Genomic DNA, 18,158 nt, shown 5'->3' with positions numbered 1-18,158 from the left:
TAAATGAACACCAATAACTGAATAGTACCTATTATGATCTGTGACTGCTTTGCAAGTTGTGACGAGATTTGCAGCAAACCATCAACTGGAGACCATATTAAGTTATCTCGGAATGTTTCCTACAAATGGAACAAATTGATATTAATATCTGGAATAGGTTGCAACAGAGGATGAGATTACCATTAACTCCTTTGCATCAGTGTATGTAGTTAAACAAAGAACAAAACACAGACAGACACACACACACAGAGAGAGAGAGAGAGAGAGAGAGAGAGAGAGAGAGAGAGAGAGAGAGTGTGTGTGTGTGTACGCTTGCTTTAATCTACATAAGAAAGTTTCATTAATAATTTTGTCAGTAAAAGTTTAATTTAATGCTAGTATTAATTTATCATGGAAAATTGACCTCGTGTTTCTACAGGATTCTTGATTTATATGATGCGAAGATCAGCTGAAGTGATGGGAGGACGTAGCGGCCGGAAAGGTGGTGGCTTGTTTGGTGGTGTTATGGAATCAACTGCCAAATTAATAAACTCGAGCGACATTGGAGTGAGATTTAAGTATGCACATCTTATAAATAATTTAAGTAACTAAAATTGCAGTGTTTTACGTTTTAAGAATTTGTTTTATGAAATCTGTAATTTGATTGTATAAATTTCTGTGAGTATTGGGGAGGGGGGTGACCCTGCTGTTTGCTGTTTAGAGGCTGTGAGACAAAACATACCAATAAATTTTCAGAGCCATATCCATATCATACATGCAACAGGGACTACATAGCGACATCATCTTTATCGTATCACACGTGCTGACCATGACCAGTCACTTAATGAAGATATGACAAGTGACATTATACTTACTGTAAGTGGTCAGCTATGACTTTCTATTGACCAGACTGCCATAGCACTAACACATTTTCATTTAGTTATTTATCATTATCATAAAAATTAAAGCCAAATCAAATTACAATAATCTTGTACATTATCATTTAATGTCAGATGTGTATCTATCGGTATTCTCTCTTCAGTATGAACAATCAGTTGTAACGCCATGAGATACTAATTCAGCTGACTTGTTAGTGTTCAGTTTACACATAACATTAGAACCTCAATCAATGGAAAAATAATTGACCCCCTTCCTTCCTGCAAGAGTCAACTGCCATGAAGAGCCACACTCGGACAAGGGTAGTTGTTGAGTATCCCTGAGGTAACCGTGAGTATACTGGCTAAGTGCAGCACATAGTTATCAATTAAGTGCAGAACAACTGGTGAATGTCTGTTGCTCAGAACTAACTCCTTGCTGTGGGCTGTAGAAACCATTGCCCCATATGTCACAGGACCCCAAGGCACAGAAACACTCATAGCATTACGGTACTGATGTGTTGTGGTACACTTTGATAAGCATCAGTTTCAAGGTACAGGTAAGTTAAAAACTGCATGTAGCAACAGGAAATTATTCTTGCAGGTGGTGTAGGTATTCTATGTGAGACATGTTTCCATGGCATAGAATATAGGTCCTGATACATTTCCCATTGTCTCTCACTAGTGAACAATACTAGCTTTGTCGTCTAGGTAATTGTACCTCCAGGAAGCCAGTTAACTGCCACACCTCTCTTGAATTACCACAATGAAATGAACACCACTTCCATAGTTTTTAGGGTGCTTTTGTGTACACCCACATCAGCTTATTGAGCATTTGCGAGACAGCATCAAGTGAGATGTATGCACTGTGGACTCAGCTCTAACCACTCTCTAAAAGCTGTTATAGGTACTGGAGTGGTTCTTGGTTGGGATGACTTGTCAATTTTTTTTCAATTTGTTGTGGAGTCTATCCCATGACAAAGTAGCTATTTTTATGGGGGCAAAATCAGATCTAACACACTACTCTGTAGATGTGTTTAATTCATTTCACATGAGTGTAAGTAATATGGTGTCTTAAGAGCAAAAGAAGACAATATCAGTTGCCTCTTAGATGCCACATCCTCGTGTTGTATTTTGTTTCTTCTGATAAATATTTTATGAAATAATTTGTTGGTATTCCAGCTTTTTCTTATTTGTTTGGAAATGGAGTTTTCTGGGTTTATTGTTAGTAATGTTTTTTAATTATGTACATCATTTTATTATAGGTTTTATTCTCTGTTGTCTGGATTCATGAAACTGAACATTATAAACTATGAAAATTGGGAAGGAAAAAATTAATGTTTAATTATATAATATAATCAGTAGATAAAAAAATGCACTCACCAAGCAGTGGCAGGAGGAAACACACAAAAATAATCTGAAAATAGAAAAGTTTTTAGATTGACTGATCACTGCCCCTAACCAATTCCTTGATTATTACTGTGGGGGTGAATATGGTCATACTTAGTTTTCCTGGGTAGTTGTGGACAGAGAATTTACATAATATGTCACACCTCTGTCTGAAATCAGACTAAGCCAGTTTTGTGTAATTAGATTACCCTGTTGTGGTTGTTGCCACTGAGTTTGACTATTGTTTGCATATCCAGGATGGTACCTATTATCATGACACTGTTGCTTTTATCTGTTTAAGGGGTTGTTATGATTTGGTAGGTTATTGTTCTCATTCCACTCCTCTCCCAGCACATTATATGATCTGCTGTGATTAGCATGATTATTCTGTTCAGAATTGTGATTATTATTGTTGTTGTTGTTAAATTTTCCATTACTTCACATAGATTACATGTCTACATGGATTAGATTTATGAAATCCAAAGAGATAGTAATTCCTCCAAATATGATTCTGATAACATGAATAGTTTCTCCCATATCTGTGCGTATAACATTGGCTTTAATATTCCCAACACATGACAATAAGACATGGTGTTACCCGAGTATCTGGTCTTAATGGTGTATTTCTCAAAATATTTCCCTAAAGTACTCTGATGTGCCCGGAACAACCCCAGATTGAAGACTTCTTTAGCGTTGCTACTGAACCCTGGCAAGCGGGTGCTTAGCTAGGAAGATTTTTCAAACATGTCATGGGTGTGGCAGTATTCAGCTGCTGCTGCTTTGTCCTCAGTGGAGCATCAGCCTGGACATAGCCAGTGATGGAGGCTATCTTTTCAGCATCCAACAATGATCACGGCACGGTTTCATGAAATACGCAAATAAACGCAACACGGTGAATAGTCCTTTTGTCTGGCAGAAACACTTGGAATTGCCAGTGTTTCAGAGAATGTGGAAAGCGCTCATTTTATTTCAGTAACTTTATTTTCTAACTTCTGCATGGCTTCAGGTAAACTGGCCTATTCAGTTTTGAAAGCTAACATTTCAGCAGATATTTCATTCACCTGTGTCTTCTGTTTTTCTGAAAGTTGAGCAGTTTCTAATATGACAGCATCCTGTTTCTTCAAAATCTGTCAGCACTGTTGACAGTTTCTTGTTTTTCAAGGTTTCTGTCATTTCTGCCAAAATGGATATTTGCACATTCAGAATTCAGATTTCGTGTTTTAACACCACATGCATTATTGAAGACATAATTTTTTCTTTCTTTCTTTCTTTTTTTTTAAATCCACCGATTGGCTTTCCTGAGTGGTAGGATTCCACTGCAAGGCTCAATTCGACTTTGTTAGTTGGATCAGTGTCTCTTGTTATCCATTTCCATGCTAACCTGAATGTAATCAACATTTCAAAAACGGAACTTGCTTCTCTGTTAAAAATTACTAATAACATTATTTATTACGCGATTCATTGCCTTACAACAGTGATGGTAGCGTCGTAATAGGCTTGGAAAGAAATTCAATCTAACAGCAACAAACTCGATTCTTGTCCCAGTGCACAGATTTCACTATCAGAGTATGTAAAACACATTGCACACAGCTGGAATAATAACAACTACATAAAAGTAACAAGCTGATCATTGAGCTGTTATAAGCAACCACTTAGTAGCAAGCAAGCCAGTATGAGAATATGAAAATTTCAAATTGTGTTTGTGCTTCACCTACAAAATTCCTTCTCCTCTGAGTTTGCCCCTCTTTTTTACTCTTTCTTCAATGTTCTCCACTCCAGATTGGGATTATCATGAAATTCAGGAAACAAAGAAGTACATAAATTTTAGTTGCAAAATGAATTAATCATTTCAGTGGGTGACATTTTGTGTGTCCTGTCACGACTTGATGTTTTATAATGTGTTCTGTATTTGCAGGCAAAAATAAATGGTATCATATCTGCTTGTTCTATCTCACGGCTAAAGTAAAAAAAGAAAAAGAAGAAAAAAAATTGTGAAAATACATGTTCAAATTATCACCGTAATAAGGGTGTTTCAATTATTGGACCTTCCAGATCGAAACTTAAATATGTCACACACTGTAATCTCTGTTAGTAATATTTTTTTTTTTTTCCTCAAGTGCAAAATTACTCTGCATAATAAATATTAACTTAATTGATTGAGAACTGTGGTAACAAACACGGATTTATGAATCTCAGTTAATAATACCATTTATTCAATGGAATATGATACAAGTACCTCTAAGTTGATCAGCAAGTAGAACCGAAAGAGAACAAAAAGTTTAAATTTCGTGCCCAAAGTGCCTCTGGAAATCCACATGATAGCTAATAGAGATAAAAAAAAAAAAGTCATAGAAAATGCTTGTGTGACCATCAGCTGCTGTTATTTTAAAGCCAAAAATCGACCGTCAGTCATGCATTTTATACATTATTTGGTGGCACCTTCCGAAAATGTTTATAAAAAACATCACCTATAATGGAACTAAGATACGATGTATTATAGTAGACTGACACAACATGACATGGAACAGTGCTGACAACACTAACAAAGTGTATCCGTTCAGCTTCACAGCCTTTGACATGAAGTTCTGATAAGTATAAGTTATCTGTCGACATTACACTTGCTCATTCAATTCCCCTTGTTGATACTTAAAGTTCTTACTTCTTGTTCATGAAACTTCATATATTTTGTTGAAAAATATTGAGTGAGTGTTCTTTTGTATTATAAACCACATAGAGAAAACATAAAACATCACAAAAGTTAGCTGAAAGAACACTGTTTTTGTTAGACTGGTTGACGCTAAAAATTATGCCTGCAAGAAAGCTCTTAGCTGATATATACTAATGCGGATAGTGGCACATATTATGCAGTTGGTAAGGGATAATGACTCAGTTGCACTTGTGTGGGACTCCACCCCCAAGCAGAATCAAAGCTCAGCCACAACAGACATAGTCTCCACACTACAGAATTCTTAGGCTGTATACAGTCAGTAATATAAGCTACATCATGTTCCCTATATGTAGTTGCAGTTGGGGTCAGCTGTGTTGACTGCACCCCCAAACTCATGAATTTCAACAACAGATGTTATTTTAAATGGATTAAATATTACATAATTCCGTGACTGATCTGTTCACTTGACTTTAGTAGCTACCTTCTCATGCCATTGAGTGGGTGAGGATACTATCAACATTTCACTGTTTCAGGTGATTATTGACTGTAAATTATGTGCAGCTTAGTTTGTTTCATCATAAAGCTATACAGTTTAGTAGATGTTCTTATCTATTTGTAGGGATGTTGCCGGGTGTGAAGAAGCTAAACTGGAGATAATGGAGTTCGTTAATTTTCTCAAGAATCCTCAGCAGTACATTGATTTAGGAGCTAAAATCCCCAAAGGTGCAATATTAACAGGTAAATAACTTTTGTATCCTTACATATTTCAGTAGAAATAAGAGGTATATACTGTAACAGAATGACTGGGCATCCCATTTCAATATCTTCCTTTATTAATGAAATTGTACATCATAAATTTTTGTTTTATTCCCTCTAATCACATTATTATGAGTACACATACTGATAACAGGCTGCACTCACAGAACTTTTCCGCTGAAATGTTCTGTAACAATGGTTCTACTGTTTCTTTATTTTCTTTAGAACGTGCTAGCATTATGGTTATTATTATAACCTGATTATTTGCTGTTTATCATTGTACCATCTTAGTCTCCCTCCGTAGCTTAGCAGAAATAATGGCTGTCTAAAATTTGGAGGATCTGGGATCAATTTCAGCTACTGCCAGAGAATTTTTGTTAACGGGAGGGGTGCAACAGGATGCACTCGGCCAATTGAGAGCTAGTTGAATGATAAGTAGTAGTTAAAGCATGTAGAAAACAAACACTGCTCAGGAAATGTTATGTACTGACCCTGTACCTCTTTGTAGGCCCAATAAAAGAACCCGTATGGGGTAGGATAACACATTATCTGGTCAGTGTTGCTTGTTTGTATGGTCCTGCTTGCAGAGTTACTTTCTATTATAATTATGTCAAATAGGGGAAAAGTATATGTTAACACAGCTGTGTAATATTCTCAAGTGTTCAGATGATATTTAAGTGTTAGCCAGTACATGGTGATAGGCTTATCACGTGAAACTGCTCTCATTGCTTTGCTATAGGCACATCATAAATATATCACACCTCACTGGAATTAGAGGGTGTGTGTGTGTGTGTGTGTGTGTGTGTGTGTGTGTGTGTGTGTGTGTGTGTGTGTGTTTTCAATGGGGAGCTAAATACAAGGTTTTTTAGCTTCTGGTGCAGCTAGAAATTGAAAAGAGTGTTACCATCAGAAAAGGTGTGTCTACAGGTACTACATATATGTGTTGACAATTTTCAATATAATCACAGTGGACAGTGGTGAGCGAGACATTCTTTGTACAAACCACCCTATTCTTTCTTGGAAGGGAAAGAAAAAGAAGAATGGAAGTCACTTGGAGACACACAGATTGTAAGGAAGTGGTAATCTCCATAAATCAGCACAGTTTTAGAAAGCATTGCTCATGCAAAACTCTCTTGCCAGTTTCTAACATGACATCCTGCGAACTGTGGATGAAGGACAAGTCAGATTCCATATTCCTAGATTTCCAGATTTGTTTGACACTGGGGCACCACTGCAGACTGTTACCGAAGCTATTGGCATACAGAATAGGTTCCCAGATATCTGAGTGGCTCGAAGACTTTTTAAGTAATAGAACCCAGTACATTGTCTTTGATGGTGAGTGTTCATCAGAGATCAGGGTATCGTCAGGACTGCCCCAGAGAAGTGCGATAGGACCACTCTTATTCTCGGTGTGTATAAATGATGTAACGGGCAGGGTGAGTAACAATTTTTCTGAAATTGCTATGGTGTGTGGGAAGATATCATTGTTGCACGACTGCAGGATGGTACAAGATGACTTTGACAAACTTCCAGTTAGTGTGATGACTGGCAGCTTGCTCTAAACACAGAAAAAATGTAAGTTAATGCAGATGAGTAGGAAAAACAATCCATTAATGTTCAAATACAGGATTAGTAATTCTGCTACCAACATATATTTCATGTAAGAGCCATGGAGACTAGAGAAATTGGGCATGTAAACAGTATTTTTTCCCCTTGCTCCATTTGCGAGTGGAACAGGAAAGGAAATGGTTAGTTGTGGTACAAAGTACCCCCTGCTTGTGCCTTATGACAACTTCTGGAGTATGGATGTAAAAATAGATTAAAATTATGTCAACATGCTTCTTTACTTGTTTCTTAATATGTGTATCCATTAATTGTTCTCCCAGTGGCATAAACTCATCTGCCTTCTCGACATTAGGAACTGTTAAGACAGTGACATCTGGCAGCTGACATTCCTTCATAGTGGATAGGAAAACTGGTATGTGGTATCTATACATAAAACCTTTCTTATAAACATAGTAGGTAAAATTATGGTATAATGTAAGTAATTTAAGAGTAAAGTAGACCATTCAGTGAATAGCAGAAACTTCACACACCTGTCCCTTTACCATGTGCTGGTTGGACACACAATGTTGGGATTGTATTTTGGCAGGTGGACTAGGGTGGGGAGGATGCTGTGTTGGGTGTGGTGGATAGAGGGAAAGAGAATGGTGAGACAGGAACAGCTAGCAGCTTACAGGGTGGCAGCAGGTTTTCTGGGTTGGAATGTGGGAGGGAGGAATGGCAGGAGTACAAGCTAGGCATGTGATAAAACAGGTACTGGAGCAAATGGGGTGAGGCGCACGGTGGTGGTGGTGGTGGTGGTGGTGGTGGTGGTGGTGGTGGAGGGAAGAATCCAGATGGCACAGGTAGTGAAGCAACCGTTGACTTGAATATGTTGTGCTCTGCTGTACTGGATAGTCAGCTTTGTTCTTAGACACAGTTAAAAGTGGTTGTCACTCGCCTCCCTATATGCCAACATCCCTCATGCCCATGGCCTTGCCATTCTCGAACACTACCTCTCCCATTGTCCTTCAGACTGCAAACCCACTATCTCATTCCTCGTACATCTTGCCAACTATATCCTCACACACAACTACTTCTCCTTTGATGGGAAAGTATATAAATAAACTTATAGCATGGTCGTGGACACCCATGTGGCACACTCCTATGCGTCTTTTTATGGGCCATCTAGAGGAAACCTCCCTAGTCTCCCCAGACTGTTGGTCTGGTCTGGTTCAGGTTCATTTGTGTTAAGTTCGTGATCTGGACTCAGGGCTAAGACACACTATCCTCATTCCTCCACAACCGCAACATCTTCTCTCCCATCCACTTCGCCTAATCCTCGGCCCAACATGCCACCTTCTTGGATGATAACTTACGCCCCTATGATGGCTCCATCCACACCACTGTCCATATTGAATTCAATAATCACCAATATTGCCCACATTTTGACAGCTGTCACCCCTTCCACAACAAAAAATCGCTCCCTAACAGCCTGGCCAGCTGTAGGCACTTTACTTGCAATGACAAAATTTCCTTCCCCAATGTGCTGAAGATCTCACAAACAGACCTTCACAGACAGGTGAGGTCCCCGCTCTCCCCCGCAGAAATGCAGTCCCAACGTGTGTGTGTGTGTGTGTGTGTGTGTGTGTGTGTGTGTGTGTGTGTGTGTGTGTGTGTGTGTGTGTGTCTCCTCTAGCTTGTCAAATGATTTGTTCTGAAAACGATCATGTGTTCTTTCTCATTTGTGTGTGCCTGTCTGTGTCTCAAAGCTTTCTTACATTCACACTTGTTTTAATTTCTTGTTCATATTGTGCCAGATGCTTAGATTTGAAATGACATATATTATACATTGATTTCCAGGTCTATTGTGAGTATAGGGAACAAATCTGAGGATAGCCTTGTTATAGGTGGTGGTAGGCAGTTGTCAGTTTCATATTCAGCAGTGTTGCTAGTACTTGAATGGGGACTACAGTTGACTACCCACATCAGTTGAAATATGAATAAGTATGCCTAGAAGTGCAATCTCTCCAGATAAGGACAGTGTCTGCTGTCTACTAGAAACACTTACTTCTAAAGTGAAAAAATTACAATCAAGCAGTTCATGCATCCTTCTGATGGCAGTTAACAAAGAAACGAGGTGGAAGCCACTACTTAGTTGCCACAACCCACCACCATTCATGAATTGTGATAATTCGTATGCCTAATGAACTTCTATGGATGATTCATTCACACTCTTGCACTTTTGGCCATGCTACCCCATAAATTCCTCAGGGGTTTGCTGAAGCCATGATACACATTACAGCAGAGAAGTAAAAACAGCTTTCTGTTAAGTGAAATCCACTATAGGAAAGGCCACACTTCTGCACATCCTCTACCTCAAATATCTTATCACAGTAATGGTGGATGCATCCACAACTGCCAGCAGCTTCAGCAATGTGTTGATCAGCACTGGCAACCAAGGCCTTTGTCAAAAACGCGCGCGCGCGCACACACACAGGGTGAGACATGCATTTTCATGAGTGTATGTGCGTATCTGTTGTCTGCTTTTGACAACGGCCTTGTTAACTGAAAGCTTATTTTGTGGCAGTCTTTTTGTTGTGCCTATCTGCGACTCAGGATCTCCACTATATGGTGAGTAGCAACTGTCCTAAGGTTGTTGAATCATTACATATATGCCACTGTTGTAGATCTGGTAGCAGATTATTGGATATGCTACACTGACAACAAATAAATAACACATGCAACTTAGTTGAAGTCAAAGATGCTTGATATACCACAGTGGAAGTCTTAAGTGTACCTATTTGAGATATTTAGGTAGTTGTCATCTGTATGTATCACAATAGGTGGATTGATGGAGACTCGGACATGTCAGCTCCATTGTTGGACAGGAATTGCAGTTTCATCACCTATTTCATTATGAATAGCCGACAACTGTCCTGTCTGGAATCATTTGCCAACACTACAGATTACGGGCGATATTCTCCTTGGTAAGGTGGGCAGCATAGTAGAATTTCTGTACCAAACTTTTGTGATATAGCAGGTCTGTTTCTTGGTTGGTGAATTGTCACAAAATAACATTGAATAAAATTCTCTGACTCGCTCAACTCTTTGTTTACGGAGACACTTCCACAGTGTTGTCTCCGTTTTCTGCCAGTGCGTCATGGTCTCTGATAACACCATTAGAATTTTATGGCAATCTATTAGCAACTGTGAAAGCCTAATGTTTCCTGGGCTGACTTTGTTCACTGCATTGCCCACAATAATTCAAAGACAAGAAGTTAGCTGAGATGGCATGCGATTGAAGTTCTTCCAATTGTAGGAGCTTTTAGAAGCTTTTTGCCTATGGCTATGACAAAAAACTAAACTTTGATTGTTTAATATTATCATATTTTTCTCCAGTGGGCAGCGGGTTTAAGACATCTTGTACATCTATTGGCATTAGCTTGTTGAAGACAGCAACTGTGTTGCTGGTTAGTTGTATTTTGTTCTCATCAGATGTCATTTGGGCCAGTAACAAAGTGGCATCCCATTTGTGTGCACCACAGTATTAGGTTGCCATGGCAATAGATTCGCAGCTGTTGGACATGTGTGATACTTGTGGTGAGGTGTCAGAATTCCCTAGAAGTATATCCATTGTAACAAATGGCGAGCATGGGTTTTACATCTCATGAATGTTACGGATATGTGTTTGTGAGACATGTATAGTGAAAAATTCCACAATTTTCATCACTATGCTGCTGCAAACTTCTGTTGTTCACCTTCAATGCATGGTTATTGAAAGTATCACTTCGTAAACAGTTTTTTGTTGTAATTTGCAGTTACTAGCTTATAAAAATTCCCCCTAATGGTAGTACATAAAATTACTCTTACTTTACGAGGAAAGTATGCAAAATGGTGAAAATCCTGGGCCATTAATCTCTTTGCTTCCTGTTAAGTGTATAACAGATTCAGGCTTTCAACTTTGAAATGTGGAAAGAATTATAAGGAACAAAATGGGTACCAGGCCAGTTAATCACAGTAATATAGAGCTGATCATGAATGAAAATAAACTAACTGACCCCCAACATGTTACTACTGCTTTCAACAATTATTTCTCAAATATAGCAAAGCAGTTAATAAATACACACCATGACAAACACCCAACCAGTCACTCAATCAAAAAAATCATTCAAACACAGTATGCAGCAACACCTGAGAAACTGTCAAGAATCCTAAAAGAATTACCTAATAAATATTCAGCGGGTGTTGATGAGATACCAGATGCTGTTATCAAAGCTAGTGCAACATTTATTGTGGAACCACTAACAGGCATAGTAAATTCATCTTTTAAGAGTGGTGTGTTTCCAAATAATCTAAAAACTGCAAAAGTAACACCTTTGAATAAGAAGGGTGCAAGAAGTGATATTGCTAATTATAGAACAGTTTCAGTTTTGTCAGGCTTCAGCAAAATTGTGGAAAAAATGTTCCTTAGAAGATTAACAGTTTTCTTAAATAGAGAGAGGCTGGTAAGTGACTCCCAACATGGGTTTAGAGGTGGAAAGTCAACTCAGTCAGCAATTTTCGCCTTCTTAAATGAAGTATTAAAAGCAGTGGATGATAAACAACATGTATCTGGGATATTTCTGGATCTAAATAAAGCCTTTCATGTAATTGATCATGGCATTCTCTTGTGTAAATTAAGTAATTATGGAATTAGAGGCCAGTCTGGAAAGTGGATCCAGTCGTACCTCAGTAATCGTCAGAAGCTGCTCACGCTCAATAATGCCTGTTTTCTGGCATTCTCTGGCAACTGCCATATCGAACCTGTTTCTAAAAGTTTCGGGATAGTATTGAGAACGGTGATTCAAAAAGTGTTTCTTTCAAAATAAATTTCTTTTTACGCAAGTTGAATTATGTTAAGTGTGAGAAAGTGGGATGAATTTCTTAAGTCACAGAGCTTTTAAAACTGAACACTTTGAGGACCAGCCACTTACAAGAATTTCGAGCCCAGAGGACCACTATGGCATTATTTTAAATTTACTGGCACATTTGTGTGATGTATCTTAAAGTATAACACATTCAAAAAAAGATTGTTACTACATGTGAATGGTTAGCTTCTCTTGTAGGTTATTAATCTTAGAGACCAATATTATCTGTAAAAGCTTAGTTTTTCTTGTAGGTATATTAATGTAAACTATGAAGTTTTCCTCTTTGTGTGTTCGCTTTACGTAACAGTGATCTTGCTATTTGCTGACAACAGCACGTGTCCTATGCTCTGAATATCTGCTCTCATCGGCCAGTGAGATAACGCGGCACGAGATATGACTGGCTTACAAAAAGGAAATCGCAGTCTCGATTTCAACGCTCCGGAAACAAACGTACTGTGTTTGGTGCAATTCGAATTTATACTTTCGCAATACGAAAATATGCACCCTATATGCTGCACATCAAAGGTCTTTCCAAAACGCCTCTCCTTTTTTTTTTTTTTTTTTTCATCAGTAGTCTTTTCAGAACTTCTCTTCCCCCCCGGGGAAGTTACTTGCCAATGTATAAAATGTTAACCATTCAAAGGATTGATAAGTTTTACAGTTCCAAAGGAAAAAATCTATGAAACACCTACTGTCACTTAGCACTGTAAAAGTGTATTTCCCCCGGGGAAAGGTATATTTTTTAAAGGGTATATCCGGGATTTTTTTTTCCTTGTCCAAGATACACCCTGCTATAGTACGCATCCAGTTTAGATTTTACTTCTTCACCAGTACATCACCTGTCACATTGATCTCCTCCAATGTTTGAATTTGATGCTAAAGTCACCACAAGCTAATTCCTTAATATTACAATGGTAAAGGCATTATAAAGGCATCATAATATATTCCAAATTGTACATTCGCATGAAAATAGAAGTGTTAAGACATTGATCAGAAAAAGTGTATGTGTTGACGTTGTTCTAATCAGTAGAACAATTCATATACCTTTAAGGCACAAAGATTTGAGAGATCTAAAGCTGTCAGCGTGTTACCTAATGACTTGCTATTGATGGATAAATATACTGTGCAGAAGCTATCCTAGCTTTATTGTGTACATAACGGCATTTGAACTTTGAGACTATTATTTTTTTATTATGAATGAAAAACACAAAAACTGGTGTAATGTTCTACAGTATTTATTATTTTATAAATCGGTTTTTGCCTGTTATGCGATTTCAGTTATAAAGATTAATATTCATCCTTGTACCTGATTGCACGACAGTCAAAGAACTTACGTATAAAATAAAAAATATATATAGTAGAGTATTACACCATTGTTGTGACTTTTTTCATTCGTAATGTATAAAATATTCTACCAAGAACCAACGGAACAGTCAATTAATATTATGTTCATGTTTTAGGTCCTCCAGGAACTGGCAAAACGTTACTTGCAAAGGCAACTGCTGGTGAAGCAAATGTGCCTTTCATAACAGTTTCAGGTTCTGAATTCCTTGAAATGTTTGTGGGAGTTGGCCCGTCTCGGGTTAGTAACTATGTGTGTGTTCAGAAATTAAAATTCTTTTATTTTGACAGTATTTTGAAACTTTGACTTTTTGACAGGTCAGAGACATGTTTGCTATGGCACGAAAACATGCACCTTGCATTCTATTTATTGACGAAATTGATGCAGTTGGTAGAAAAAGAGGTGGTCGTGCCTTTGGTGGCCATTCAGAACAAGAAAATACTCTGAACCAGCTGCTGGTTGAAATGGACGGTGAGCACCTAGATGAAAATATATATTTTTATCTCCTTTATTGAGAGCCAAATTTGATTGTAAAATAAAATTTAAATGATAAAGAAAAACACACATTCCAGACATGGGAGGAGTGGCCGAACGGTTCTAGGCGCTATAGTCTGGAACCGTGCGACCGCTGCGGTCACAGGTTCGAATCCTGCCTTGGGCATGAATGTGTGTGATGTCCCTAGGTTAGTTAGGTTTAAGTAGTTCTAAGTCCTAGGAGGACTGATGACCTCAGAAGTTAAGTCACATAGTGCTCAGAGCCATTTGAACCAGGCATGGGAGAAAACAAATTATGTTTAAATTGTAACAAGTAGAAAATGTAAACTGCACATTTATCTCTCAGTTATCACATAGTTAAATAAAAAGTAATGGTAATTACTCACCATATAGTTAGGTTTCCTGGAACTGTAGCCAGCGTTGATTTTTAGCATGCCTTTCAGTTTTCCCTGCCACAAATACTAGAATTATTTTTGTTTCGAAACTTCAAAAGATTTCTTTATTTTTAGTAGTAGATTGCTGTTGCCATAAAAAATATCGAAATTATCACTTAGTGTAAAATATCTTCATGCATGTCTTTTTAATTTTTCCTGTTTTTTACATTATCGGTGGAACCACTCGTGGTGTGGTTGAAATTTCTTGTAAGAATCATTATCCTCATTTGCACAGGAAACAGTAAGAGTAATTAAATTGTCTACTATGGTTGGGGATCTGGTAGGTGCCCATTAGTTGCAGTTGTCATTTTCTCCATCAAACGCGGTCTAGATGTCCAGATTCTTAGCTCCGATGCAGCCTATATATGACACTGATGTTTCTCGTTTATTTCCAATGGTTGGAGATTGGCAAGCCATCTGATGAAAACTAAAATTCTGAGTCTAGACATGCACGTACTTGTGGAACAAAATACAGTTATGGCAGAGCAAACACTTACGATGTAGGGCCGAGCAGAAATTTATCTCCTTCCACTTCAAATTATTCTCATGTTACAGTTCTTGTTAACAGGAAAACTCTGCAGTTGATCATGTGTCTCTCTAACTTCTTCTGGTGACAAACTTTCTATCAAATAACAACCAACAAAGATTAAATCTGATCCTGAGACATCTGTCCATTGTGTTATAGCATTCAGAATATAGGTCTGTTGGTCTATCTCTTTTAATTACTGCAAATTGTGTAAGTTGTCATCCTGTATACTACTGGGGTAATGTGTGTGATCCATAAACTTAATAACAATGGTCTGCCACTGCTGTCATAGGGTCTAATCACACATACCAACATTCATCCCTCTTCTTTATCAACAGTTGCGGGTAGTCTGCAAATCAATGTGCATTGAATCTGCCCTACAGATAATAGCAGACAACTTATAAACACTACAAGAATAACTTCACTGACTAATTTAATGTAATGTATTCCTTAGTTTTACATTTTTATCAGTTCTTTCCAAATAAATGCTGTTAATTGCAGCTTGTTCCAAGTCCTCAAGTAGTAGTTTGTGTGGATCAAATCAAGTTCAGATTACACATACTGTTATAAAGTACAAAAGGAGCATAGGTTTCATAACTCGGTACAAACTTTCTGATGTAGACCACTCATCATATTTTAATGTATAGTATTGTAGGCATAACCCATATCACTTCAGGCAGGAGGGTTACCTTCATAGTCTCAGATGCTATTGAATTTAGCATATGTTAAAATTCAGGAGTAAGTAAGAAACACACATTTTTTGGGTTTTTTCAAAAAAAAAAAAAAAAAAAATCCTGCCCCAAGATAGAGGCCTTCAAAGATGACATTGTGAACACAATTTTGAAGATGTGAACTTTGGAAATTTTTTAAAATGTTGTGTCTCTGTAACAGTTCTAGATATTTTGTTAGAGTTTCTTTATTTGAAAGAAAATTTCTTTATGATTACAATGGTATCCTCCGTTTGGACATATCTGTCTAAGTTCTTGTACTGTTGCCTTTTTGAAATTTTTGTATAATTTACAGAAAAATTTTTTTTTCCAAGAATTCCAGTCCAGAAAAGTTAGATATTTTTTTTTTTTTTCCTTGTGATTAGTAAGTACCCTGTAGTACTATATTCTCTGCAAGAGAGAGCTTTTTTTTAACTTTCAGGGGTAATGTATGTCTTCAGTGAAGTTGTTTCTTACTAATTTATTTGTTACAGTGTTTATTTCTATTGTCTTTGTTGCGGTTATTTATTTTCACTTTCATTGTTACAGATATTTTGTACACTTTGTTGTAGTTTCTTGTCAGTTTCTTTGTCATGGTTGTTCATTGAAGGTTTCTGTATTGTAGTTGTTCAGTGTGAATTTGTTTACTGAAGAGGCTTCTAAGAAATCTGAGACCATCCACTGAGTTCAGTTTTTTTCATGAGGAATTTGCCAGTTGGCACAGTTGCAGTGTGTTTTGTGAAAAGGACTGTTTGAAATGTCTTCTGACTGGGTACGCAGGAGAGTGAAGTATGCTGACTATTTGCATATCCATAAAAAGTGGATATGCAAATAGTCTGTATGGCTAAATGATGATGGCGTCCTCTTGGGTAAAATATTCCGGAGGTAAAATAGTCCCCCATTCGGATCACCGGGCGGGGACTACTCAAGAGGACGTTGTTATCAGGAGAAAGAAAACTGCCGTTCTACGGATCGGGGCGTGGAATGTCAGATCCCTTAATCGAGCAGGTAGGTTAGAAAATATAGAAAGGGAAATGGATAGGTTAAAGTTTGATATAGTGGGAATTAGTGAAGTTCAGTGGCAGGAGGAACAAGACTTCTGGTCAGGTGACTAGAGGGTTATAAACACAAAATCAAATAGGGGTAATGCAGGAGTAGGTTTAATAATGAATAGGAAAATAGGAATGCGGATAAGCTACTACAAACAGCATAGTGAACACATTATTGTGGCCAAGATAGACACGAAGCCCACGCCTGCTACAGTAGTAAAAGTTTAAATGCCAACTAGCTCTGCTGATGACGAAGAAACTGAAGAAATGTATGACGAAATAAAAGAAATTATTCAGATAGTGAAGGGAGACAAAAATTTAATAGTCATGGGTGACTGGAATTCGGTAGTAGGAAAGGGGAGAGAAGGAAAAGTAGTAGGTGAATGTGGATTGGGGATAAGAAATGAAAGAGGAAGCCGCCTGGTAGAATTTTGCTCAGAACACAACTTAATCATAGCTAACACTTGGTTCAAGAATCATGAAAGAAGGCTGTATACATGGAAGAAGCCTGGAGATACTGACAGGTTTCAGATAGATTATATAATGGTAAGACAGAGATTTAGGAACCAGGTTCTAAATTGTTCGACATTTCCAGGGGCAGATGTGGACTCTGACCACAATGTATTGGTTATGGACTGTCTATTAAAACGGAAGAAACTGCAAAAAGGTGGCAATTTAAGGAGATTGGACCTGGATAAACTGACTAAACCAGAGGCTGTACAGAGTTTCAGGGAGAGCATAAGGGAACAATTGACGGGAATGGGGGAAAGAAATACAGTAGAAGAAGAATGGGTAGCTTTGAGGGATGAAGTAGTGAAGGCAGCAGAGGATCAAGTAGGTAAAAAGATGAGGGCTGGTAGAACTCCATGGGTAACAGAAGAAATATTGAATTTAATTGATGAAAGGAGAAAATATAAAAACGCAGTGAATGAAGCAGGCAAAAAGGAATACAAACGTCTCAAAACTGAGATCGACAGGAAGTGCAAAATGGCTAAGCAGGGATGGCTAGAGGACAAATGTAAGGATGTAGAGGCTTATCTCACTAGTGGTAAGATAGATACTGCCTACAGGAAAATTAGAGACCTTTGGAGAAAAGAGAACCACTTGTATGAATATCAAGAGCTCAGATGGAAACCCAGTTCTAAGCAAAGAAGGGAAAGCAGAAAGATGGAAGGAGTATATAGAGGGTCTATACGAGGGCAATGTACTTGAGGACAATATTATAGAAATGGAAGAGAATGTAGATGAAGATGAAATGGGAGATACAATACAGCGTGAAGAGTTTGACAGAGCACTGAAAGACCTGAGCCGAAACAAGGCCCCGGGAGTAGACAACATTCCATTAGAACTACTGACGGCCTTGGGAGAGCCAGTCCTGACAAAACTCTACCATCTGGTGAGGAAGGTGTATGAGACAGGTGAAGTACCCTCAGACTTCAAGAAGAATATAATAATTCCAATCCCAAAGAAAGCAGGTGTTAACAGA

The 18,158-nt window shown here is 37.9% G+C and overlaps 1 protein-coding gene across 1 annotated transcript in view; it reads left to right on the top strand.

The window, feature by feature from the left end:
• Positions 1-18,158, top strand: part of LOC124598678 (AFG3-like protein 2) — a 145,105-nt gene that overhangs the window by 75,643 nt on the left and 51,304 nt on the right. Inside the window, exons 6-9 of the mRNA XM_047136018.1 lie at positions 419-557; positions 5,531-5,649; positions 13,580-13,701; positions 13,779-13,932. Of these exons, the coding sequence (XP_046991974.1) occupies positions 419-557; positions 5,531-5,649; positions 13,580-13,701; positions 13,779-13,932 (534 nt within the window). The remainder of the gene's footprint in view (positions 1-418; positions 558-5,530; positions 5,650-13,579; positions 13,702-13,778; positions 13,933-18,158) is intronic.

Source organism: Schistocerca americana, chromosome 1, assembly GCF_021461395.2.
Source record: "Schistocerca americana isolate TAMUIC-IGC-003095 chromosome 1, iqSchAmer2.1, whole genome shotgun sequence".
NCBI lineage: Eukaryota > Metazoa > Arthropoda > Insecta > Orthoptera > Acrididae > Schistocerca > Schistocerca americana.
Note: the sequence above shows the minus strand (reverse complement) of the source record. Positions and strands in the feature narration are given on the sequence as shown.